This window comes from Mytilus edulis, chromosome 1, assembly GCF_963676685.1.
Source record: "Mytilus edulis chromosome 1, xbMytEdul2.2, whole genome shotgun sequence".
NCBI classification, from domain to species: Eukaryota; Metazoa; Mollusca; class Bivalvia; order Mytilida; family Mytilidae; genus Mytilus; species Mytilus edulis.
Window position 1 is genome coordinate 52,386,696 of NC_092344.1, and position 27,508 is coordinate 52,414,203.

Here is a 27,508-nt window from a genome sequence, read left to right on the forward strand (position 1 = left end):
AAAGTTGTATATATCTGTCTGGCAGGAATCATCTGACATTGACCTTATTTTTTACGATATGCAATAGGTCAACTGCATCATAGTTTGATGCCTGGAATTATTGTAAGGTAACATGTATGTATGACAGAGTTCGGCTGACCTTATTCTCATTCGACAAAAAGTTTCATATTGTGACTCGCTGCTGATATTTTACAATCTCAACATGCAGATGACCTGAACGGACATATAGACCAGAAAACATAATGCCCCTCTACTATCGTAGCTGGGGCATAAAAATAAATGTGGCCAATGTGCCAATATACTGCACATATACGATTATTCAAATTCCATACAATTGAATTTATTCAAATATTGCACAAATATATCTATAACAATTCAGGTATTCGCTGTTCAGCTAAAAAAACAAGAGGCTCTCAAGAGCCTGAATCGCTCACCTTAATTCTTTTGGTTAAATCTCTCATCAATGATTATTTTGGCTTTTCAATTTATCTAAATGTTTTTTGGATCGTCATATTTTCTTCAAAAGCCAAAAAAAATAATCATTTTCTCCTATGTTCTATTTTAGCCATAGGAGCTATGTTTCTTGACATACAAGGAAATAAAATATAAACTTTATACTAGATACTCTGAAACTCATTTAACCTAAGTTTGGCTGAAATTGATACAGCAGTTTCAAAGGAGAAGATTTTTTAAAGTAAGTCAACATGATGAACAAATTGTGAAAAAAGTCTTTAAAGGGCAATAACTCCTTAAGGGGTCAATTGACAATTTTGGTCAAATTGACTTAATTGAAGATCTTACTTTGCTGAACATTATTGCTGTTTACAGTTTATTTCTATCTATAATTATATTCAAGATAATAAACAACCAGATGCTCTGCAGGGCGCAGCTTTATACGACCGCAGAGGTTGAACCCTGAACGGTTGGGGCAAGTATGGACACAACATTCAAGCTGGATTCAGCTCTAAATTTGGATTGTGATTAAATAGTTGACACAGCATAGGTTTCTGACACAGAATGAATGTGGTCTAATGAACTTAAAAAAAAATGTTTGCCTTTGAGCAATTCACTATGCTGTTGAATATTAATCCTCTCAAAAAAATGTTTGAAGAAATTTTCTTTTTATTTATGAAATCTGAAATGAAAAAAATTGACCCTCCAATTTTTTTTTCACATCCCCCTTTCCCTTATTTCAAAACTGATCTCAATTCAAATTTCTAATGAAGTTTGCAACAATAACTACTCATTTAAATACATCCTAAAATATTAAAATGTAAAAATGTAAAAAAAGTGCTTGTTATCACTGAATGGTAAAGATTGTTTGAATCTATCAGTTGGTAGTAAAAGTGAATATACATTGTATATTGTATAAAACAATGATTTTAGTTGATTCAACTACTATTCTGGACAAAGAAAGATAACTCCAATTGAAATCCAATTGGTATTTCTTGCTATTGCACAATATTGTGCAATTAGATATTTCTTGCTATTGTGCAATACTGTGCAATTGAAAATATTTGCTATTGCACAATACTGTGCAATTGAAGATTTCTTGCTATTGCACAATACTGTGCAATTGAAGATTTCTTGCTATTGCTGAATACTGTGCAATTGAAAATTTCTTGCTATTGCACAATACTTAATATAATAATTTTGGATCCTGATTTGGACCAACTTGAAAACTGGGCCCATAATCAAAAATCTAAGTACATGTTTAGATTCAGCATTTCAAAGAGGCCCAAGAATTCAATTTTTGTTAAAATCAAACTTAGTTTAATTTTGGACCCTTTGGACGTTAATGTAAACCAATTTTAAAACGGGACCTAAAATTAAGAATCTACATACATAGTTAGATTTGGCATATCAAAGAACCCCAATTATTCAATTTTTGATGAAATCAAACAAAGTTTAATTTTGGACCCCGATTTGGACCAACTTGAAAACTGGGCCAATAATCAAAAATCTAAGTACATTTTTAGATTCAGCATATCAAAAAACCCCAAGGATTCAATTTTTGTTAAAATCAAACTAAGTTTAATTTTGGACCCTTTGGACCTTAATGTAGACCAATTTGAAAACGCGACCAAAAATTAAGAATCTACATACACAGTTAGATTCGGCATATCAAAGAACCCCAATTATTCAATTTTTGATAAAATCAAACAAAGTTTAAATCTGGACCCTTTGGGCCCTTTATTCCTAAACTGTTGGGACCAAAACTCCCAAAATCAATACCAACCTTCCTTTTATGATCATAAACCTTGTGTTTAAATGTCATAGATTTCTATTTACTTATACTAAAGTAATGGTGCGAAAACCAAGAAAAATGCTTATTTGGGTCCCTTTTTGGCCCCTAATTCCTAAACTGTTGGGACCTAAACTCCCAAAATCAATACCAACCTTCCTTTTGTGGTCATAAACATTGTGTTTAAATTTCATTGATTTCTATTTACTTAAACTAAAGTTATTGTGCGAAAACCAAGAATAATGCTTATTTGGGCCCTTTTTTGGCCCCTAATTCCTAAACTGTTGGAACCAAAACTCCCAAAATCAATCCCAACCTTTCTTTTGTGGTCATAAACCTTATGTCAAAATTTCATAGATTTCTATTTACTTAAACTAAAGTTATAGTGCGAAAACCAAGAAAATGCTTATTTGGGCCCTTTTTGGCCCCTAATTCCTAAAATGTTGGGACTAAAACTCCCAAAATCAATCCCAACCTTCCTTTTGTGGTCATAAACCTTGTGTTACAATTTCATAGATTTCTATTCACTTTTACTAAAGTTAGAGTGCGAAAACTAAAAGTATTCGGACGACGACGACGACGACGCAGACGACGACGCTAACGTGATAGCAATATACGACGAAAATTTTTTCAAATTTTGCGGTCGTATAAAAACAGCAAAATTTCCTTAAAATTATCAATTCAGGGGCAGCAACCCAACAACAGGTTGTCTGATTCATCTGAAAATTTCAGGGCAGATAGATCTTGACCTGATAAACAATATTACACAACGTCAGATTTGCTCTAAATGCTTTGGTTTTTGAGTTATAAGCCAAAAACTGCATTTGACCCCTATGTTCTATTTTTAGCAATGGCGACCATGTTTGTTGATAGATCATAACTTCGGATACAATTTACAAACTAGATACCCTAAGGAACATTCAGTTAAAGTTTGGAAGTATTTGGCCCAGTAGTTCAGAGGAGAAGATTTTTGTAAAAGATTACTAAGATTTACGAAAAATGGTTAAAAATTGACTATAAAGGGCAATAACTCCTTTAGGGGTCAACTGACCATTTCCGTCATGTTGACTTATTTGTAAATCTTACTTTGCTGAACATTATTGCTGTTTACAGTTTATCTCTATCTATAATAATATTCAAGATAATAACCAAAAACAGCAAAATTTCTTTAAAATTACCAATTCAGGGGCAGTAACCCAACAACAGGTTGTCTGATTCATCTGAAAATTTCAGGGCAGATAGATCTTGACCTGATAAACAATAATATCCCATGTCAGATTTGCTCTAAATGCTTTGGTTTTTGAGTTATAAGCCAAAAACTGCATTTGACCCCTATGTTCTATTTTTAGCAATGGCGACCATGTTTGTTGATAGATCACAACTTCGGATACAATTTACAAACTAAATACCCTAAGGAACATTCAGTTAAAGTTTGGAAGTATTTGCCCAGTAGTTTCAGAGGAGAAGATTTTTGTAAAAGATTACTAAGATTTACGAAAAATGGTTAAAAATTGACTATAAAGGGCAATAACTCCTAAAGGGGTCAACTGACCATTTCCGTCATGTTGACTTATTTGTAAATCTTACTTTGCTGAACATTATTCCTGTTTACAGTTTATCTCTATCTATAATAATATTCAAGATAATAACCAAAAACAGCAAAATTTCCTTAAAATTACCAATTCAGGGGCAGCAACCCAACAACAGGTTGTCTTATTCATCTGAAAATTTCAGGGCAGATAGATCTTGACCTGATAAACAATATTACTCCATGTCAGAATGCTCTAAATGCTTTGGTTTTTGAGTTATAAGCCAAAAACTGCATTTGACCCCTATGTTCTATTTTTAGCAATGGCGACCATGTTTGTTGATAGATCAAAACTTCGGATACAATTTATAAATTAAATACCCTAAGGAACATTCAGTTAAAGTTTGAAAGTATTTGGCCCAGTAGTTTCAGAGGAGAAGATTCTTGAAATAGTTTACGACGACAGACGACGACAGACGAAGGACGACAGACGACGACGGACGCCAAGTGATGGCATAAGCTCACTTGTCCCTTCGGGACAGGTGAGCTAAAAAAAACCTGATATTCTTTATACATTATTTACAGGTAGTGTAAGGGTGGTAAATACGAACATACCCAACATTGGATGTTAAATGTTTTTGAATTACCTCCCTTACACTGCTTTTAAATTGTCAGAAAAGCCTAGTTTCCCCCTTTTTTGCCCCTAATTCCAAAACTTTTTGAGCCATAACCCCCCAAAGTCAGTACTAAATATCCCTTCATTGTATGGAAACTTGTGGTATAATTTCAGAGAGATTCGTACACTTAAACACAAGTTTTTGTTTGAAAACTACAAAAATGCTTATTTTGGGCCCCCTTTTTGGCCCCTAATTCCTAAACTATTGGGACCATAACCCCCAAAAATCAATAGTAACTAATCCTTCATGGTATGGAAACTTGTGGTATAATTTCAGAGAGATTCATACACTTAAACACAAGTTATTGTTTGAAAACTACAAACATGCTTATATTGGGACCCCTTTTTGGCCCCTAATTCCAAAGCTATTGGGACCATAACCCACAAAAGCAATCCCAACCTTCCTTTAGTAGTAATGAACCTTTTCGTAAAATTTTATGAAGATCCATTCACTAAATCTAGAGTTATTGTCCGTAAACAGAATGTGTCTTCGGATGACGATGACGATGACGATGACGACATGATAGTATTATACGACTTTTTGCGGTCGTATAAAAACCTTGATGTAGATAATTTGTATAAATCGTGTTTTGTGTCTCAAAAAAAGGTCATGAAGAAGAAACGATTAATTTGCTTCAAATGACAATGTCCTGTCCGGTACGCTTTAATCTAATGTTTTGAAGACTTAATAAATATAATAAGTCCAGGATTACGCATGTGTGATACTTTTCAGTACCTCCTTTACAACAAGAGAAGTCCTTTTTTTAAATACTAGATTGGAATCATATCCACACAATTCATCTTCTTTTCTCTTGTAGATTATTTTTCATTTTTCGTCTGATTTTTCATTCTGTTCCCATTTCATCATTTCAAAATATCTGAAATACATGACAAAAAAATTCATAAAGAACCAGTCTGGTGTAAAATTATATTTAAAGTTCAAGGTTACATTTGAATAATTGTATTTAGCTTATAAATAAACTCATCATATTTACCCAGGATCGAAATTTAGAACGTCAAACCAGCGTTATGCCTTAAGTAGACTCATCAGCGCCGGATAATTATTGTCAAACCAAAGTGCTGATTAATGGCCTCGTGAAACCTTTGGAGAGGAAACATCCAAAGCAGTGGCACCGACCCAGTGGTTGTAAATAAACTCATCATAAACACCAATGTTGTACGGTAGAAATGCATTCGTCTAAAGATCATGTTATGTATAATAAAACCAGAGAAAGGTTCGGCACACACTAAAACCGGGTAATTCATTGGTACTAATATTAATACCTAGTATGCAGGGTAAGTAAAGTAGTTCGTAAAGTCAAATGCAAAATCAGGATGAACAATTTTAGTACCTGGCTCTAGTATGGGTGCATAACATGACAGTTATAGTAGTTCAAATACGTGTACAAAAGAACAAAGTCTTACACTTACAGTCTATGTTCATGAAGTACCAGGTTATGATTGATAATGAATAAATAATGGAATGTTCAAGCTTCAGCAACCAATCACGAATCTAAAGTACCAAATCAAAATATAAAATGCATTTAAATGTGGTATTGTCATGAACATAACACAGAGTCAAACTAAAATATAGATAGGACATACATCAATAGTATTGAAAAATAGATACGTAAGATGTATTTAAGGTACACTTAATTAAAGGCTATACTGTAGTTTAATAAAGTATAAAGCTTAAAATATTAGACAGACCATAAGTAAATATGGAACAAGAGAACTCAAATCTTAGGTCTAATTTCTGAGCACAGACACATACGATGCTAGACTATAAAGTATCAGAACTCGAGAAGTATGGGTTAATGGCTATATGTTCAAAATGAAGCACGAAAAATACTCTTACATAAATGCGTATTGTTATGCGTTTACTTTTCTACATTGGCTAGAGGTATAGGGGGAGGGTTGAGATCTCACAAACATGTTTAACCCCGCCGCATTTTTGCGCCTGTCCCAAGTCAGGAGCCTCTGGCCTTTGTTAGTCTTGTATTATTTTAATTTTAGTTTCTTGTGTACAATTTGGAAATTCGTATGGCGTTCATTATCACTGGACTAGTATATATTTGTTTAGGGGCCAGCTGAAGGACGCCTCCGGGTGCGGGAATTTCTCGCTACATTGAAGACCTGTTGGTGACCCTCTGCTGTTGTTTTTTATTTGGTCGGGTTGTTGTCTCTTTGACACATTCCCCATTTCCATTCTCAATTTTATAAACATAGATTATAATGTAAAGTTACTTGACTGTAAATTAAGTACCCAAATTGTCAGTTTTCAAAGCTATATATAGTACATCACAGCAGTTTGAAAATATAACCATGTATACAACCAGATGCTCCGCAGGGCGCAGCTTTATACGACCGCAGAGGTTGAACCCTGAACGGTTGGGGCAAGTATGGACACAACATTCAAGCTGGATTCATCTCTAAATTTTGATTGTGATTAAATAGTTCACACAGCATAGGTTTCTTACACAGAATGAATGTGGTCAAATGAACTTAAAATATTTTTTTTGCCTTTGAGCAATTCACTATGCTGTTGAATATTAATCCTCTCAAAAAATGTTTGAAGAAATTTTCTTTTTATTTATGAAATCTGAAATGAGAAAAATTTAACCCCCCCCCCCCAATTTTTTTATCACATCCCCCTTTCCCTTTTTCCAAAACTGATCTCAATTCAAATTTCTAATGGAGTTTGCAACAATAACTACTCATTTAAATACATCATAAAATATTAAAATGTAAATTAAGTGCTTGTTATCACGGAATGGTAAAGAGTGTTTTAATTTATCAGTTGGTAGTAAAAGTGAATATACATTGTGCATTGTATAAAACAATGATTTAAGTTGATTCAACTACTATTCTGGACAAAGAAAGATAACTCCAATCAATTGAACATTTCTTGCTATTGCACAATATTGTGCAATTAGATATTTCTTGCTATTGCGCAATACTGTGCAATTGAAAATATTTGCTATTGCACAATACTGTGCAATTGAAGATTTCTTGCTATTGCACAATACTGTGCAATTGAACATTTTTTGCTATTGCACAATACTGTGCAATTGAAGATTTCTTGCTATTGCTGAATACTGTGCAATTGAAAATTTCTTGCTATTGCACAATACTTAATATAATAATTTTGGATCCTGATTTGAACCAATTTGAAAACTGGGCCAATAATCAAAAATCTAAGTACATGATTAAATTCAGTATATCAAAAAAGCCAAAGAATTCAATTTTTATTAAAATCAAACTTAGTTTAATTTTGGACCCTTTGGTATTTAATGTAGACCAATTTGAAAACAGGACTAAAAATTAAGATTCTACATACACAGTTAGATTTGGCATATCAGAGAACCCCAATTATTCAATTTTTGATGAAATCAAACAAAGTTTAATTTTGGACCCCGATTTGGACCAACTTGAAAACTGGGCCAATAATCAAAAATCTAAGTACATTTTTAGATTCAGCATATCAAAGAACCCCAAGGATTCAATTTTTGTTAAAATCAAACTAAGTTTAATTTTGGACCCTTTGGACCTTAATGTAGACCAATTGGAAAACGGGACCAAAAATTAAGAATCTACATACACAGTTAGAATCGGCATATCAAAGAACCCCAATTATTCAATTTTTGATGATATCAAACAAAGTTCAATTTTGGACCCTTTGGGCCCCTTATTCCTAAAAACCTGTTGGGACCAAAACTCCCAAAATCAAACCCAACCTTCCTTTTATGGTCATAAACCTTGTGTTTAAATTTCAAAGATTTCTATTTACTTATACTAAAGTTATGGTGCGAAAACCAAGAATAATGCTTACTTGGGCCCCTTTTTGGCCCCTAATTCCTAAACTGTTCAGACCTCAACTCCCAAAATCAATCCCAACCTTCCTTTTGTGGTCATAAACCTTGTGTTTAAATTTCATTGATTTCTATTTACTTATACTAAAGTTATTGTGCGAAAACCAAGAATAATGCTTATTTGGGACCTTTTTTGGCCCCTAATTCCTAAACTGTTTGAACTAAAACTTCCAAAATCAATCCCAACCTTCCTTTTGTGGTCATAAACCTTGTGTCAAAATTTCATAGATTTCTATTTACTTAAACTAAAGTTATTGTGCGAAAACCAAGAAAATGCTTATTTGGGCCCTTTTTGGCCCCTAATTCCGAAAATTTTGGGACCAAAACTCCCAAAATCAATCCCAACCTTCCTTTTGTGGTTATAAACCTTGTGTTAAAATTTCATAGATTTCTATTCACTTTTACTAAAGTTAGAGTGCGAAAACTAAAAGTATTCAGACGACGACGATGCAGGACGCCGACGCCAACGTGATAGCAATATACGACGAAAAATTAAAATTTTTGCGGTCGTATAAAAATGAATGGGGTGTGAAAAATAATAAAAGACATCAAATTTAATTGTTTATTATGTTAAATTTGAACACGTCAAACACTTCAAAAAATGCATTATAATATTCATTCTCTTATACATTTTTTTTTTATATATGTGCATTAAAACAGTTCACTTATAGAACAATATTTACATTCTATAACAACACATTTTCAAAGTCAAAATATGACAGTAAAAACAGTATATATAAAAAGCAACACAGCGATTATATTATGATATGATTATTGTTTCCATAATTTGATCTTCAAAATTTCTTGAAGTTAATTTGTAAAGACATGTCGAGAAGAATATTTTACAGTTTTTTCCAACACAAAGAGTCTAGATTCTATATATAATTTATTTTCTCTTGAGCATTTAACAACTATCTGTCAAAGTAATTTTCATTTTTGTTTCATTTCTATTCATGGTATACTGAGTTATACCATAGTATCTCTGTTTTAAACTTTATTCATATCAGTTCTGGTGCATTTGCTTTAATGCAAGATTCAAGAGTTTACCTTGATTGGTTGGCTTGGTCACAGCACACATTTTTTAAACAAGATACCCTAATAATGATTGTAGCTAAGTTTGGATAAATTTGACCCAATAGTTTCAGAGGAGAAGATTTTTGTAAAAGATTACAAAAATTTACGAAAAATGGTTAAAAATTGACTATAAAGGGCAATAACTCCTAAAGGGGTCAACTGACCATTTCGGTCAAGTTGATTTATTTGTTAATTTTATTTTGCTGAACATTATTGCTGTTTACAGTTTATCTCTATCTATAATAATATTCAAGATAATAACCAAAAACAGTAAAATTTCCTTAAAATTACCAATTTAGGGGCAGCAACCCAACAACTGTTATCTGATACATCGGAAAATTTCAGGGCAAATAGATCTTGACCTGATAACCAATTTTACCCCATGTCAGATTTGCTCTAAATGCTTTGGTTTTTGAGTTATAAGCCAAAAACTGCATTTTACCCCTATGTTCTATTTTTAGCCATGGCGGCCATCTTGGTTGGTTGGCCAGGTCACGCCACACATTTTTTAAACAAGTTACCCCAATGATGATTGTGGCCAAGTTTAGTTTAATTTGGCCCAGTAGTTTCAGAGGAGAAGATTTTTGTAAAAGTTAACAACGACGGACAACGACTGACGTCGGACGCCAAGTGATGAGAAAAGCTCACTTGGCCCTTTAGGCCAGGTGAGCTAAAAAAGGGACTGTAACTTGTTTTTCATATAAACCAACGGATTTTACAATGATACTTGTAATATTACAAACATTATAATATAAAATTGAGAAAGGAAATGGGGAATGTGTCAAAGCGACAACAACCGGACCATAGAGCAGACAACAGCCGAAGGCCACCAATGGGTCTTTAATGTAGCGAGAAACTCCCGCACCCGTAGGCCCCTTGAAATATGTATACCAGTACAGGCATACTGGACGTCATAATAAACTCCGAATCATACACAAGAAACTAAAATTAAAAATCATACAAGACTAACAAAGTCCAGAGGCTCCTGACTTGGGACAGGCGCAATATGCGGCGGGGTTAAACATGTTTATGAGGACTCAACCCCCTTCCCACCCCCCCCCCTATACCTCTAGCCAATGTAGAAAAGTAAACGCATAACAATACGCACATTAAAATTCAGTTCAAGAGAAGTCTGAGTCCGATGTCAGAAGATGTAGCAAAAGAAAATAAATAAAATGAAAATAATACATAAATAACAACAGACTACTAGCAGTTAACTGACATGCCAGCTCCAGACCTCAATTAAACTGATTGAAAGATTATGTCTTCATCATATGAATATCAGGCACAATCCGTTCCGTTAGGGTTTTAGTATCATACTATCATAAAATATATGAGAAGAACATAACCCGTGTCATGCCAACAACTGTTTTGTTTTTAAATAAATGTGTTTAGTTCCGATGCAAAGACCCTATAAGTGAATCAATATTAAAGCCAAAATATGCAATCGTTAATGACCTGAAAACAGTATCGTTACTTTATCCCTTCTTAATAAGTCTGTTTAAAGGTTTTGTAAGCTTTTGAGGTAAATACTGACATTTTTGTGCTTTGTAAAGAATATTACCATAAAATATTGGATATGAAATACCTGAACGTATAAGATGTCTGTTGTTGAGTTATACATGTATTTACGAATTATTTCCTTATACCGATGATAAAATTTATTAAATGTTTTTACTAGTTTGTGATATCGAAAACCCTGGTGTAATTAATAATTTTTCAGTAATACATAAATTTCTCTCGCATAAGATGGTGACATTGGAACGTCACCATCTAAAAATGGATAATTAACGATAGGAAATGAAAAATAATCTCTTTTATCATAAATTTTTGTATTAAACTTCCCGTTAATGAAATAGATATTAAGATCGAGGAAAGGGCAGTGGCCATTGTTAGTATTAGCTTTATTTAAAGTAAGTTCAACAGGATACATTTCTTTAGTATACATACTGAAGTCGTCATTATTGAGAGCCAATATATCATCCAAATATCTAAAAGTATTGTTAATTTTTTGTATCAAATGTTGTTTCGATGGGTCTTTGCTAATTTTAGTCATAAATTGTAACTCATAACAACACAAAACAGGTTTAGTTACTGTATTACACATTTGATTGACAATTTTTAAATAAGATTTATAAAATGTATATAAATTGAAGATACCGTGTACTTACTTTTTAACCTCATTATCCAACCAGTCCTTATGTAAAAGCTTCGTCAACCATGATTCCGGTAAAGCAGACATACCTAGTTTACATCCCAGTAAAGCACCTCCGACACAGGCATTCGAATCGGCATCTCCTCCCTAATAAGAAGATTAAAAAAGTAAAAAAATTAACCAGAATTGTGCATATATTATTTTATTCAAAAACACGGGATAAAAAGACAACCAATAACAAGAATGTGTCCATAGTACACGGATGCCCCACTCGCACTATCATTTTCTATGTTCAGTGGACCGTGAAATTGGGGTCAAAATTATAATTTGGAATTATAATTAGAAAGATCATATCATAGGGAACATGTTTACTAAGTTTCAAGTTGATGTAACTTTAACTTCATCAAAAACTACCTTGACCAAAAACTTTAACCTGAACTTCACACTATCATTTTCTATGTTCAGTGGACCATGAAATTGGGGTCAAAACTATAATTTGGCATTAAAATTAAAAAGATCATATCATGGGGGAACATGTGTACTAAGTTTCAAGTTGATTGGACTTCAACTTCTTCAAAAACTACCTTGACCAAAAACTTTAACCTGAAGCGAATGGACGGACAGACGGACAGACGCACAGACGGACGAACGGAGGCCCAGACCAGAAAACATAATGTCCCTCTACTATCGTAGGTGGGGCATAAAAAGAGCAACCAGGTGCTCCACAGGGCGCAGCTTTATACGACCACAGTGGTCGAACCATGAACAGTTTGGGCAAATTTGGTCACAATATTCCAGCTTGATACTGTCTAAATTTGGATTGTGATCAAATTTTTGACATAATATAGGTTTTTGTCACAAAATTAATGTGGTCAAAGATCTAACAAATTTATTGCACAATACTGTGCAATTGAAGATTTCTTCTTGAAACTTTTCAAAATTCGAAATTTGAAAAATTTTGAAAAAAAAGGAATCCCTTTAAAAAATGGTCAACAAAAAATCCCCCCAACTTTTTGAAACCCCCTTGGAGCAATAACCCTTAAACTCAATCCCATGCTTTCCTTTATAGTACTGAACCTTGAAGTACAATTTCAGAGAGATCCATACACATAAACACAAGTTATTGTCATGCTTGTTTGGAAACTAGAAACATGTTTCTTTTTGGCCCCTAATTCCTACATATTTTGGACAATTAATCCAAAACTTAATCCCAGCCTCCCCTTTGTTATATGGTACATTGTGGTACAATTTCAGAGAGATCCATATAGTACAATTACACTCAAGTTATTGTCTGGAAACTAGAAAAATGCTTGTTTTTGGCCCCTTTTTGGCCCTTAATTCCTAAACTTTGGCCCCATAACTCCTAAAATGAATCAAAACCTTCTACTCGTGGTTTTAAACATTGCGGTATAATTTCGGAGCAATTGAAATACTTGTACACAAGTTATTATCCTGAAACTAGAAAATGCTTGTTTTGGGCCCTTTTTGGGCCCCTAATTACTAAACGGTTGGGACCATCATCCCCCAAACCAAACCCAACCTTCCTTTTGTGGTATTAAACCTTTTGAAAAACAAGAATGTGTCCAAAGTACACGGATGCCCCACTGGCACTATCATTTTCCATGTTCAATGGACCGTGAAAATGGGTAAAAAATATAATTAGGCATTAAAATTAAAAAGATCATATCATAGGGAACATTTGTACTAAGTTTCAAGTTGATTGGACTATCGTAGGTGGGGCATAAAAACCTAAAGATCTATTCACTTAAACTAAAGTTATTATCCGGAAACCAATGTGTCTTCGGATGACGCAGACGACGACGACGCAGACTACATAGACGACGAGGACGCAGACAAAGACGACACAGACGACGATGACAACATACCATTATACGATCCCAAACATTTTTTGGGGTCGTATAAAAACAAACAATCATTTTAATACCATAGAAAATCAAAGATGAGACTAAAGAGCACTATCAAGGTCTTCAATTGTGAAAATGCACAGCTATAGCAAAATCGAAACAGCCAAGGACTTAGATGCTTAAAAATCACTATGCCATGGGTTATCTTAGATGCTAAAACCCCTACAATATACCGCAATCTTTCAATTTCTTAGCAAGAATACACAAAGACGTCAAGTAGTGTAATAAATTTTACAGGTTTACATATAAAACTAGAGGCTCTTTAGAGCCTGTGTCGCTCACCTTGGTCTATGTGCATATTAAACAAATTACACAGATGGATTCATGACAAAATTGTGTTTTGGTGATGGTGATGTGTTTGTAGATCTTACTTAACTGAACATTCTTGCTACTTACAATTTTCTCTATCTATAATAAACTTGGCCCTTTAGTTACAGAGGAAAATATTTTGTAAAAATTTACAAAAATTTACCAAATTAATGAAAATTGTTAAAAATTTACTGTAAAGGGCAATAACTCCTTAAGGGGTCAACTGACCATTTTGGTCATGTTGACTTATTTGTAGATCTTACTTTGCTAAACATTATTGCTGTCTACAGTTTATCTCTATCTATAATAGTATTCAAGATAATAACCACAAATGGCAAAATTTCTTTAAAAATTACCAATTGGGGAGCAGCAACCCAACAACCAGTTGTCCTATTCATCTGAAAATGTCAGGTCAGTTAGATATTGACTTGATAAGCAATGTAACCACTTGTCAGATTTGCTCTAAATGCTTTTGTAATAGAGTTATTAGCCAAAATCTACATTTTACCCCTATGTTCTATTTTTAGCCATGGCGGCCATCTTGGTTGGTTTGACGGGTCATCGCACACATTTTTTAATCAAGAAACCCTAATAATGAGTATGGCTAAGTTTGAATAAATTTGGCCCAGTAGTTTTTGAGGAGAAGATTTTTGTAGAAGATTACAAAAATTTACGAAAAATTGGTAAAAAATGACTTTAAAGGGCAATAACTCCTTAAGGGGTCAATTGACCAATTCAGGGGCAGCAACCAACAAACAAATTTCAGGGCAGATAGATCTTGACTTGCAAAACAATTTATCCCCATGTCTGAATTGCTCTTAATGCTTTGGTTTCAGAGTTATAAGCCAAAATCTACATTATACCCCTATGTTCTATTTTTAGCCATGGCGGGCATCTTGGTTGGTTGGCCGGGTCACCGGACACATTTTTCAAACTAGATACCCCAATGATGATTGTGGCCAAGTTTGGTTTAATTTGGCCATGTAGTTTCAGAGGAGAAGATTTTTGTAAAAGTTAACAGACGACAACGGACGATGGACGCCAAGTGATAAGAGGAGCTCACTTGGCCCTTTGGGCCAGGTGAGCTAAAAAAAAAAAGGAATTTGTGTTTGAATTTGCCCCATATCTTTATTATGGTAAGACCTAAATGGGACATTTAATTACCATTAGGGTATCAATATACCATTCTTTTTAATGTCTTCTAATTTTAAGACAGGTAAGTTACAACTTACAAAATTAATTTCAATGTCATCTCCTCAGTGGGTCATAATATTGTATAATTTCAACTGTTACTAAACGCAAATATCTGAACTTGTACCTGCATCATAATTTTGGTAATTGTCTTCCTGAAATCATCTTGCTTTAATGCCCAAAATCCTGCACCCATGGATTTATATGTGTAACCAATTTTATCGGCTTCATCTAATTTCAAATTTTTTATATTGTCACATTTCAAATAAAACATTAGGTCTTTCTTTTCTTTATCCGTTTCTAAACACGTTGATGCATATTCGTAAGCATCTCGTATTATATCTTTCACTCTGAATTTGCCTTTTTTGTCCTTGTGCTTTCCTTGTAACATGGTCGCTATGACAACAGACACTGCTACTGTTGAAGCCTGGCATCTAGAAAACGAAAAAAAAATAGGTACAAGCCAGTTATGCACACACTTCTTCTCCATAGTCTTCAATTGCTTCAAATTATATATCACAAAACATCTTAAAGGTTCATTTTTTAAAGTTATATTGAAAATTACATGATAGTTTGTTTTTGTGGTTTCATCCAAACTTTTGTAAAAATATTTACTTTATCTTTATTTTGCTTCAGCATTGTAACAGACGGTGAGAACATATTTGTATGATTCGAAATATATATATGCTAAAGCAAATTTACAGATCTAACATTGTTGGGTTGATGTTTAGACGAGTTGTATATATATATATACATCTCCATGCCTTATATATCATGTACTGTAGTACGACGCTAGATTAAAACTGTCGAGGAAAGGTAACACACGGCCACTGAAAGCTTTATTATAGTAGAGCCCAGGTGGTCGTGTGGTCTAGCGGGACGGCTGCAGTGCAGAAGAATTGGTGTCAAGATATCACAGTAGCATGGGTTCGAGTCCCGGCAAAGCAAATTTACAGATCTAACATTGTTGGGTTGATGTTTAGACGAGTTGTATATATATATATAAACCATCGTGAAACTATTTCTGAACAAATATCGGTTCAGATTGGTTCCAGCATAATAAAGCTAAAATTCCATTCGCCAGAATGATATATAGTAAAAATTAGTTGAAAACACCAAACCAAAGCCTGCTATGTCTAATGAACAACTATAGTTAAAAGTTTTAAAATATCATTAAAGGATCTTGATAGATATGTACATAGACTGAGTTTTGTCGGCAATAAATCATTCTGCATACTTATTATAAACACATTTACCTTGGATCGTGATGTGTTGTTTTTGCAAAGTCCCTTGCATTTTTTGTTACATCGTCTAAATTCCAGTACATGTGAATACCAACAATGGAGGTCCTCATTACAGCACCATTGGGAGCAATATTTCTGTTATTTTCATCCCAAACATACCGAGCTACCTAAAATGTAAGTTCAGTGTTATGCCTGTGGTTTGATAGACTCAGAACCAAGTATTTCATACCTTACAGTGTTGTTATTCAGGTAGTAAGCATTCAAGAACTGGAATCAAGTACGAAGATGTAGCGCATTGCAATGAAGTACGAAATTAAAGGGCATTGAATCAAGCATGAAGTTTAAAAGTTTTTGAATCGTGAACGAATTTGGAAAGCATTAAGGGTGAAACAAAATGATATTTGCACAATGAAGAGTCTTTGAGATAGAATTACTTTTGTTCGTTTTGATTTTAAGATTGTTTATATATAAAAAATGAAGAAAAAAAAGTTCTGATAGTAGATATAGACTAGAAATGACTTTATTTTCCAATTTGTTTTTAATCTGTTAAAGCATGGAAGTATTATATTGACAATATACTGATACTTAAGTACTTAAGCCAGTTGAAGAATAAATAAATTATATTAAGGTAGCACAATACAAAGATTTTATAATTCCAATTCTCCAGTTTTAAAATGCTGTAACTTTCTTTATAATGCTTGAAAATTTGGTATTCATGGATAGCTAACAGATTACTCTTTCAGATTAATGCAATTTTAGTATTATACAACAATTATGTAATCAATTATAATGTTAATTGTGTCCACCAAATTTTACAAGAAATTTCCACTTTCAATTGAAATTAGATTCCTTATGGATACCCCGAGAGGGTTGATTTTATTATATGTTGTTCCTAGAGCCATTATCTACAGCAGGGTGTCTCAGATTTCAGATAGAATGCATAGATCAAGTTTTACAACTAATCAAACATTTTCTACTTTTATGTGGTAAGGAGGTTTACACTAATTACCGATTTATGAGTGAATGGAATATGTGAGCAATAATTTGAGACACCCTTTTGTAGCTCCTGCTGTGTTGATTAAGATTTCGTTAAAATGTCCTGTATAGTTAAAGAGATGATAGAGCTAAATTCATGCAAGTGAACTAACCAAGATTTTGCCATGAATTGCAGAATAATTGATTACATAATGACTGCATAATAAAAATATTGCAATAGTTTAAAAGATTAATCTTTTATTTATCTATTGATACCTCTTTTAATGTATATGCGGTCTTAAGAAAGAAGCAGCATTTTAAAAAATTGGAGATTGGAAGTAAAGAAAAATCTTTGTAATGGGCTAGTGTTTACCGTTTTTATTTATATTAGGATATTATGTTGGCTAATTATATATGACAGTATAAAAAAAAATATGCATATTTTCTACTGTTTTGCACTCTTTCATGGTATATTAAACTCTTTCAATGGCCACTTAGGTATTTGCTGCTTATGTGAAAGGTACAAAAATATGATATGAGTTATTTTATTTTGAAAAGATTTGGAACCAGATGCTCCGCAGGGGCACAGATTTATACGACCTCAGAGGTCGAACCCTGAACAGTTGGGGCAAATATTAAATTAAATTATTGACACAGGATAGGTTTCTGACACAGAATGAATGTGGTCTAATGGGATGAAATCAAACAAAGTTTAATTTTGGACCTTTTGGACCTCATGTGGACCAATTTAAAAACGGGGACCAAATTCCAAAAACTTAATACAAGGTTAGATTCAGCAATTTAAGAACCCCAAGAATTCAAGAATAAAACCCCATTGAAATTGGTCAAGAAATAAGCAATTTATACAAAGTATTAGAAACGTATTTTTTTTGGCCCAGTTTTGGTCCCTAATTCCGAAACAGTTTGGGCCATAATCTCAAAAATCAATCCCAACCTTCCTTGTGGTACAATTTCAGAAAGATCCGTACACTTACACACAAGTTATTGTCTGGAAACTAGAAAACTACTTATTTTGACCCCTTTTGGATCCCTTGTTCCTAAATTGTTGGGACCAAAACCCCAAAAATCAATCCCAAGTTGTAAAATCTTTTAAACCTTGTGTTATAATTTTATTGATTTCTATTTACTTATGGTAGATCATAAGTAAATGTTTTTTGAGACAGAATTTTCTTATAATTTGACAAAATGAAGATTTTCCTAGGTTTTTTTAAAAAATATAATAAAAAGTATGGGTTATCGTGCTATTTTTCAAGCTATGAGTCGTTGAAAATTGCCTAAATTTGGTTAGTTTGTTCATGAAAAAACACATTTAACAGTGCATAAAAAAAATTCTATGAGATAGAATTTTGAAATAAATTGTGAGAAGATAGGTTTTATAATATGTTTTAAGAAAATAAAAAGAAAACATGGTGTCACCGAACTTGTTTTCTTGCCACAAGTGAAAATAAAAAATTTCCCTATTAGCCCAGTATAATTTTGTGCTAAGAGTTATCTCCCCTTAAATGGCTCATTTGAAAAAAATGAATTTTAAAACCAAAAAGGTTGATATTTGTTAAAATATTTTGAATAATACAATAAATTAGCAAGTTTTCTTTATATAAATAAACAGTCTAACCATTAAATTGCAAATCTGCTTCCAAATTTGCTGATTTGGGCAAATAACTAGACCGATTTTGTACTGTGATTGTACAATCCAAGATGGCGGTATACCATGAATCTACCTTATGGGTCATTTTCAAAAAATGTGGATATTTCAGTTGTGAAATAACAATACAAAAAAATATTAAATTTTCAACTTTAATATATGAAATTGAATAGTTAACAACAATACAACCTGAAATAAAAATATGCAATCTTAAATGCTACTACAAAAATATTTTAAAAAATAACATAGAAACAAGTATGGGACATATGTCAACTACATAACGGATTTAGTTTCGGTCCCTAATTTTTTTTTAATAATATTTACATTTTGCTTGATATATATTTCCATAAAAATCATCACACTTTTTTCAAAACAGTTAACATGGTTAAAATAACACTTTTTAGAAACATATTTTAAAGTGAATTTAATTCAGCATTGTCAACTACATAACGCTTTTTGTCAACTACATAACGATTCACTGCGTTATGTAGTTGACCTATTTGTGGTTTTTGGATGTTTTTCTTGACCCTAATACTACCAGATAAATGGTTTTTATTGAATTAGAGTCAGTATTATAGACTTCGAATGATTTATGTAAAAAAAAATATTTATGCCAAAATTTATCAATGTTTTTGCCGTTACAAAGTTGACATAGAATAAAATTACGGAGTAATTTGTACTCACCAAAACTAATCTATAATGAAATGAATCAATGATGTCATCCTGTAACTTTAAGCACGTCATCAGAGGATGAAGAGTAAGTAGAGAACACTTCCTTAGTTACAAGGGATATAATCAGTTGCTTATTGGCAACATTATTTCATTTGTGTTATGTAGTTGACATTTTTTTAAGTACGAAATGAAAAGTAAAAAAAAATGCTAATAAAATCTAATAATTCCCTGTATTTGTGTATACATACCTGCAGTGATACCTATATATTTATAATAACAAAAGAAAAATAATAATTTCCGCTGGGTATTAAAACCAGCATTTAAAAAAGACTAGTTTTTCAATTTCGTACAAGCAATTTTGGGGTTTTTGGACCCTTTGAAACCCACTGGAAGCAATTTCTGTAGCTAAATTTCATATTGAATTTGCTGGAACTTGTTACACACACCAAAAACTAAATGGTGTATCTAAAAATTGGATAAAAATATTTACACTTTTTTAGAAATATTGATTGTACAAGAAAATCCAAATCATCCGTCTTTGGACGACACTGACGACGACGTGATAATAATTTATGACCAAATTTTTAAAAAGTTTTGCGGTCGTATAAAAACGAAAAAAAAAAGAAAATGTATGAATTCCCTTTTACTTTTAATTGGTTTGGTACTTAGACAGGGTTAAATACCACGTGATATAAGTCTTACTTCGTGTGGATCCTTCAAGTAATCCGGATGGGACGTCACTTTGCTAGTTGTAGCACCTAAACCCAATCCAGCAAAATCACCCAACTCACTAAAACCCATCCGTATCCAGGTTCTCAATTTTTTAGCAAAGTCAACAGGATCTACCTGAAGATAGATAAATTTTTATAAAATATATTTGTATATATGGTATCCTACATTTCTGTTAAAACATATGTCTTTATAAATTTTGCCTGTTATTCTCTATTCTTTAATTTTAGCACCTCATTATTCTCTATTCCTTTTTAACCATATGTTTCTCTATTTTTATGTTTTGGACTCCTTATTCTGCACTTTTTGTACATTATTCTCTATTCTGTAAAGCCCTTCAACTGTGACGCTCAGATATTAAAGTGATGTATTCAGACGTCTTCTGATCGTGAATCAAGTGTTGTGTGTAAACTCTAGACTTCGTTTTGGCTAAACTGGATTTCATTTTAATGTACATGGGAAAGCCTGCGATTAAGCACTACAAAATTATCAAACGATACCATCTTTTCTGAATCAAATGCATGTTTCAAAAAGAAATGGCTCTCTATTCATTATGAGACCAAAATATTTTAAAATCAAAAAACTTTTAAAAAACCCAAACTTTCAAAACTGAACCGTCTGAAACATACCTTACCGCCACAGTCAACTAAAGATCTCATGATTAGGATCATTTGGTCACTGTCATCTGTCCAGTCGCCTTCTTTCCACCTTGACCTGTGTCCATCACAAACGATCTGCTTATGTAAATATTCTAATTCTTTGGCTACTGTCCCATAATACTGAAGAAAAAAATTTATAAATAACTAAATTAGGAAATTAAGTAAACAAATTAATTTGCCACTTTCAAGTTCCTATATTCTTAGCAACAAATATACGTTCTTATTGCCTCAGATCAAATTGCAGTCGTTTGTTGAAGACATAATTGTATCAACCTATAGTTGTGTTTTTATTAGCTAATGTTGCGGTTTCACTAACGTTTTATTCATACAGTTTTATTCATATTTCGGAATCTCTAATAAGATGATATATAAAATATCGAATATTTGGCGCTGACTTCTAAGTTATAATTCGAAAGAAATTACCTTGTGAAGAATAAACACAAATAAACACTGCTCTTTATACCATCATTCCTAACAATGCAATCATCATCATTTTAGCACCGATATAACTGTTTATTGACTGACTCTTGACCTTAGTAAGTCCCTTTTCATGGGAAATGCATAGTCAACACGACGGGTGCAACTTGTGGAGCGGGTCTGCTTATCCTGCCGGGGCACTACCAGTTTTCGGTGGGATTCGAGTTGCTCAGTCTTTAGTTTTTTAAGTTGTGTTTTATGTACTATCGTTTTTCTGTTCGTGTTCTGCTTTTTATTTTCGACTTTCTAGTTTGGATGTCCCTTTTGGTAAATATATTGCCTCTCTATGAGAGTTGTGAGTGTTATACGATAATTACATCTCACGTCGATGGTATCACCAGCCGAGTAAAGAGGATACTGATATGATGCAGTCCTTTTCTATAAATTTATTTTGTTTTAAATGTTGCTCGTAACTACGGATTTTTTTTTATTTGGTCTCCTTACTGATTCGAGCAGCACTTCTGAATCCTATTTAGCAAATACGTATGCACATCTGGTGTAGCGAATTACTATCGTGTTTAATATGTTTACCACGTTGCAGCATTTTGTAAAAAAAAGGTAACATCAACATCTATAACAATTTAGAAAATGTTGTCAGAAACAAGCTGAATGAATATGTTTATATTCGAACGTTAAGTAGACTTTTACAGAAATGGTTGGCTGGTATTGATGGCATTACTGATAAATTATTTTAAATTTAAAGGAGTAGGTCCGGTAAGGACCGATTTTGGCCTCAAATTTCAGGTTCATCTGACGAAAGATTTTGACCACTTTTTAAACACTTAAGTGTCTATTTTAATTGAATTAATTAGTTTATGTGAAAGATTTTAACAGATTTAGTCATTAAAAACGATCCGATTCAAGCTCAAATATGAAAAATCTACCTAATATGCCGAAAAATGTCACTTTTCAGATGGTTTTTGGTAAAAATGAAAGTGGCCGCATCCGTGTTCATCCTCAACCTTTATATATGTTATGTATTATCATAAAATACAACTTACATTTCAATATTAAGGATGAACACGAATGCGGCCACTTTCGTTTTACACGAAAATCGTCTAAAATTTAACTAAAATGCTAGAATTATGAGGATTTCAGTAATTTAGCATGACTTAATGGTGCTAGTACGGGATATATGTGCATTGTATTGTCAAAAACAGCCCCTATTTATGTAGCAGAAGCATTCTACTGTCCAATAAATAACTAAAGGTTTACATTTTAACAATTTTGTAAAACTGCTATATTTTGGGGACAAAAAGGGGTCTTACTGAACCTACTCCTTTATCAACGACTATAGTATTTAGAACTATTGTGTATAACAGTAGAAAAATGTGTCCTTAGTCAAAGATTTCATACAATCCAAATTAAATAAATGGGAAATGCGTTTATGGTACACAGATGATTATAACGTTATAAAGGGCCAAACCTCAAGAACATTTAACAGTGACGCTACCTGAATTCGTACTTGATTTGAGTTTTGTGATAACAAGCATTGTGTATAAGTCCCATAACATCTGGTTGAGACAAACTTAAGTAAAAGAACCAAAATGAAAATGCCATTTGTAAACGAGCATAGTTACCCCAATACAAGAAAAGTGACGCCACCAAAATTCAAACTTGATCCATGTTTTGTGGTAATTAGCACTAGCTGTGTACGATTCATAACATTTATTTGAGCCAATTTTAAGTAAGAGAACGGAAACGCATTTGAGACGTACGGACGTACAGATGGACAAGATAAAACTTTAAAATTCTGAGAGAATGTGCTGATCTATCGATGCGAACATTTTCTATATTTAAACTGTAATCATAAACGTCTACGACTTGTAATATTAAAATAAATAAAAAGCCAAACAAAAATATTCACCAGTTTTGCTTCTCTCTTTGATAAGAATTCCGTAAGTAGTCCAATTGCATCCCCAATACATTGTCCGTATATAGTAGCTATGATTCTGTCGATTGTTTCTGGTGATGGTTGGTTATTCTTGAAAAACAACAGCGAAAACATTTTTATACATTTTGTACATGTTGTCATCGTAGATTTGTGTGCATATTCATGTTTGAGTGTATGACGTACTAAATAGGTAGGACTTGGGAGCCTTCATTAAAATCCTCGTTTTTGGTGGATTCTTGTTGTCAAGTTCAATCTTTAATTTTCTGTATACTGTTATGTGGACTTCTTCATCTTTTTGTCGTCTTTTTGTTTTTTTAATTCACCACTGCGTTGTCAGTTTTTTCTTGACTCACTTATTTTCGTCCGCCTGTTCTTCCCAAAACTCTTATATTTAGGCGATACTTAATAGATTATCGTTGGTCACCCTAGGAGGTAAGGAAGTTGATTTTTTCGCTTGAGCTTGTACGCAGTGGCGGATCCAAGAGGGGGTCCGGGGGTGGAACCCCCCTTTTTTGAAGACCAATGCATTTGAATGAAACATGTAGTTGGAACCCTCCCCTTTGTCCTGGGTTAGGACCACTTCCTCCCCCCCCCTTTTTTAAAATGGCTGGATCCGCCTCTAGTGCTGTACACGAAGCGAAATGATGTCTTTTTTAACGACGTCGATTAGAGACTCAATTTCAGATATAGAAAAGGGAACTTCGAATTATAGCAACTATTGTGTGATATTGGTTGTTTCAATTTTAAAGTTAAAATATTGCTCCAATTACTTGTTGCTGAAGTTAAATTTCAGGACTCTCATTTATATAGAAAAGTCTTTCCGCCCCCACTATGTTTTGTTTGTATGAAGTTTGGCAGGCGCGGATCCAGGGGGGGGGGGGGGGGGGGATGTCCGGCGGTTGTAACCCCCCTTTTTTTTGGGACGATCAATGCATTTGAATGGGGACGCGTAGTTAGAACCATCGCCCCTTTGTCCTAGGTTAGGAACCCCCCTTTTTAAAATTGCTGGATCCGCTCCTGTTTAGTATTTCAACTAATGATTAGTATATAAGTTGCAGTCGCTATTTCACAAATGATATTGCTGAAGTAAATAATTTTTATACGAAATATTCACTGAATTTTGTATTCATTCATATTCAACATGATCCTGTATATTTTTCATGCATGTGTATTTCATATGGATGCCTACGTAGGTAAAACATCCTCGAGATAGACCACAGGCTGTGGGATAGACCCTCGAGATCTACATCTGTAGCATTTGTTTACGCATAGATGTATCAATGCAAGGCCGTAACTACCCTTGAGGCAAGTGAGGCAATTGCCTCACTAAAATTTCGACACTGATTATTTTTTTATACATATATATAAATACAATAGTCATTTGTTGTTCTGTCTCATCCTTAATTTCTATAACTTGTCATCATTTTTTTAAAACTATTCTTCCTGGATATATCTCAGCATCTCAACGGGCGATGTTTCTCGGTTACATTAAACTAGTAACGATAATCATCATGGATCTCTAGTTAAAACAGGCTCTTGTATGAAAGGAAAAGCGACACTGAAGGTTAAAGAAGGAATAATTCTAGTAAACTATTTTTGTGAACAGAGTCTGAGTATTGCATATAACTTCATTAGAACAATCCAAAAAACGATAAGTAGACTGACAAATCAAGTACTGGGCATCGCAAGGGGGCAATCCTGTCTGCGTATTCATTTCCGCGTTTTACCATCTTTAATCTTTCTCTTTACAGATAAATAAAATATAAATAATAGGAAACATGCATGGATTAGTTTTTTACCATGTTTCTTACCTTAAAAATTGAAAGAATATCCCATACTCCAATTTGACATTATTGATGAATGGTACAACCTTTAACACAGGAGTTTGTCTTACTTATTCGGGACACCTAAATTTATAGATTCTGGAACTAAAATACCACCGACTATTTCCAGAAATAATTTGAAATTCGGACCTACATGTAAACGTCAAAAACTCCATTCTAATTCCCCTGTACCCATATCATACATGTATATACCTACTCTATAGGTAGAATTATATACATGTATCTTATCTCATTCTATCCCTAGTTTGTCTATACCCTCTGTCATCATAAAAGCGAGTTTAATATTTTGTAACTGCGACTGTATGATGGTGCTTACAGGAAAGCTTTATTCCCTTTTGCAAATGTTACTACCGATGCTGCTACTGCATTGCTGATGGAGAAGGAATTGGAAGAAGACATTACTCATTGTGTTGATGATAATGTGCTACCTTTAGAAGCACAGACTGCCCTGAAACAACTGAAAACTTGGAAAAGAGCATGCATGAGTGGCGAGAGATTGTGCAGTCTTGTCATGCTCCATGTTCTTCGCGATAATGATATCAGCAGACCAAATTATGATTTTGAAACAATTTGACTGAACCGGCCATAGAAAAATTAGGCAAACTCCACTGAATCGATGTTTGTTCTATGTTCTGGCAGCAGACTCAAATTGATTTTTGGATGATTATCTAACATATAAATTTAAATAAAGTTGTTAAAAATTTGGTGTAAGTAAAAGTCTTAAAGTATGAAAAATTTATATAAAAAGTGTCCAAATTCAAAACTTTATCAAACCCTCTAAAAATACTATACAAATCCTTGGATGTATCAACACATGATTGCATGACTACTTCTCGGACTACTTATTATTACGATTTTTAGAATTCACTACATATTATTAAATGCAGTTTATTTTATTTCTATGAAGTCCGGGAAAATATGCATTATTATCTGAAAGATATCCTCTTAGAACCTCACACCATTTTTGACGTTATGACGAGTGGACAGTATCGATGTCTAGCAATTTTCTACTCATATATATATTTCAATTGATTGGGAACATAAAAATGTTCGACTGCATGCAAATGTATCAGTAAACAAATGTATCCACAAGAAAGCTTAAATGTAACATGTGTAATGATCTGTAATAATAACATGTAATTATTTTATATCACAAAATTCCGGAAGTCATCGTTTATGTTCAGCATTTACAGTAAAATTATTTGTCAACATGTGTTTACAATCAAAAAACCCATTTTTACCATACTGTTAATTTGTAATACTTACAGAAGCTGCCTCTCCATCTCCACTATTCGCCATTATCAGATCGTACAAGGAATTTTGATTAAAAGTGACGTGTTTACATCATTTCATTTATATATATAGGGAATAAGCAATATCTATAAATAGAATCTTACGCTTTGTATTTATATTCATATTCGGAAATGGGGGACTTGATGGGTAGTCCACATATCAAAAATTCATTCGTAATTGTTGCTTTTCTTTTTCTTTTTAAGGTCTTTCCTCTACGCGAGGAAAGACCTTATTGTTTTTCTAATGTTTTGGTTTTTTTCTTTTTTCTTTCAACATTTTTTTGACATGGCCGCCTAGCTCTCGGGGGGGGGGGGGGGGGGGGGGGGGGGGGCACTTGCTATATAATTAGTGGTAGGGATGAGCCGCTGGAATAGGTCACTTTTTCATGCTCTATGATATATGAAAAGGGTGAGAAATTCAGATTAAATATATCAATAGGTTGCTATTATCACTTGCTTGATTATATCTTAAGTATCTGAAACTAATCAGATGTCCGTATTTATGATGCGGTTAAACCACAGTCGTAAATGCATCAGCTATTTGTCAAACCAATTATACTCTATTTATTCTGATGTGGTATTTCCACTGATGCCAGTGATGATGCAAGAAATCCAACTATTTTGACATTTGCACCTAATTAATATTCAAGGGTTTGTATACATAAAACATGATAACAATTATTTAAAGAAATTCCATTGTGACGGCAATGAAACTTTTTATCAGTTTTTAATTAATATTTAAACATGTTAAAATCAGTGAAGGTGTTACACTCTGGGGTGATATTACATTTATCTATGATCTGACCAAACGTCTTTTATATGTATTGTATTTTGGAATTGAAATATCTTCATAATGAAAGATGTAAAATGGGCAAGAAGAAAACAGTGTTTAAGATGTGACGAATTTATTGGAAAAGAAGATGATATTATTGCGACTATTTTGCTTCTTAACAAGATGATGAGCGGGGAAAATATTGAAATATATCTATAAGTCTGTTTTTTGTTAATTAACATATGACAAGGTATATATTTTTGATTAACAAAATATATGAAAAGGGTGGGGTACTTGATGTCTCAGCTG

General features: G+C 33.2%; 1 protein-coding gene across 3 annotated transcripts; it reads right to left on the reverse strand.

The window, feature by feature from the left end:
• Positions 1-324: 324 nt before the first annotated feature.
• Positions 325-26,551, reverse strand: LOC139513831 (ADP-ribosyl-[dinitrogen reductase] glycohydrolase-like). 3 transcript variants are annotated; one of them, XM_071302670.1, is made up of 8 exons: positions 26,402-26,551; positions 23,265-23,381; positions 20,891-21,040; positions 20,235-20,378; positions 16,232-16,386; positions 15,103-15,409; positions 11,567-11,697; positions 325-5,327 (listed from the first exon to the last, which is right to left on the reverse strand). In XM_071302670.1, exons 1-8 carry the CDS (start codon positions 26,432-26,434, stop codon positions 5,276-5,278), a joined length of 1,089 nt encoding a protein of 362 aa, XP_071158771.1. In that variant the 5' UTR covers positions 26,435-26,551; the 3' UTR covers positions 325-5,275. The 3 variants fall into 3 exon arrangements, 2 of the variants coding, with proteins under 2 accessions (XP_071158771.1, XP_071158763.1); XR_011662528.1 differs by lacking the exon at positions 26,402-26,551 and adding an exon at positions 5,881-5,962 and having other exon boundaries at positions 5,225-5,327; positions 23,265-23,663; XM_071302662.1 differs by lacking the exon at positions 26,402-26,551 and having other exon boundaries at positions 23,265-23,663.
• Positions 26,552-27,508: the final 957 nt, after the last annotated feature.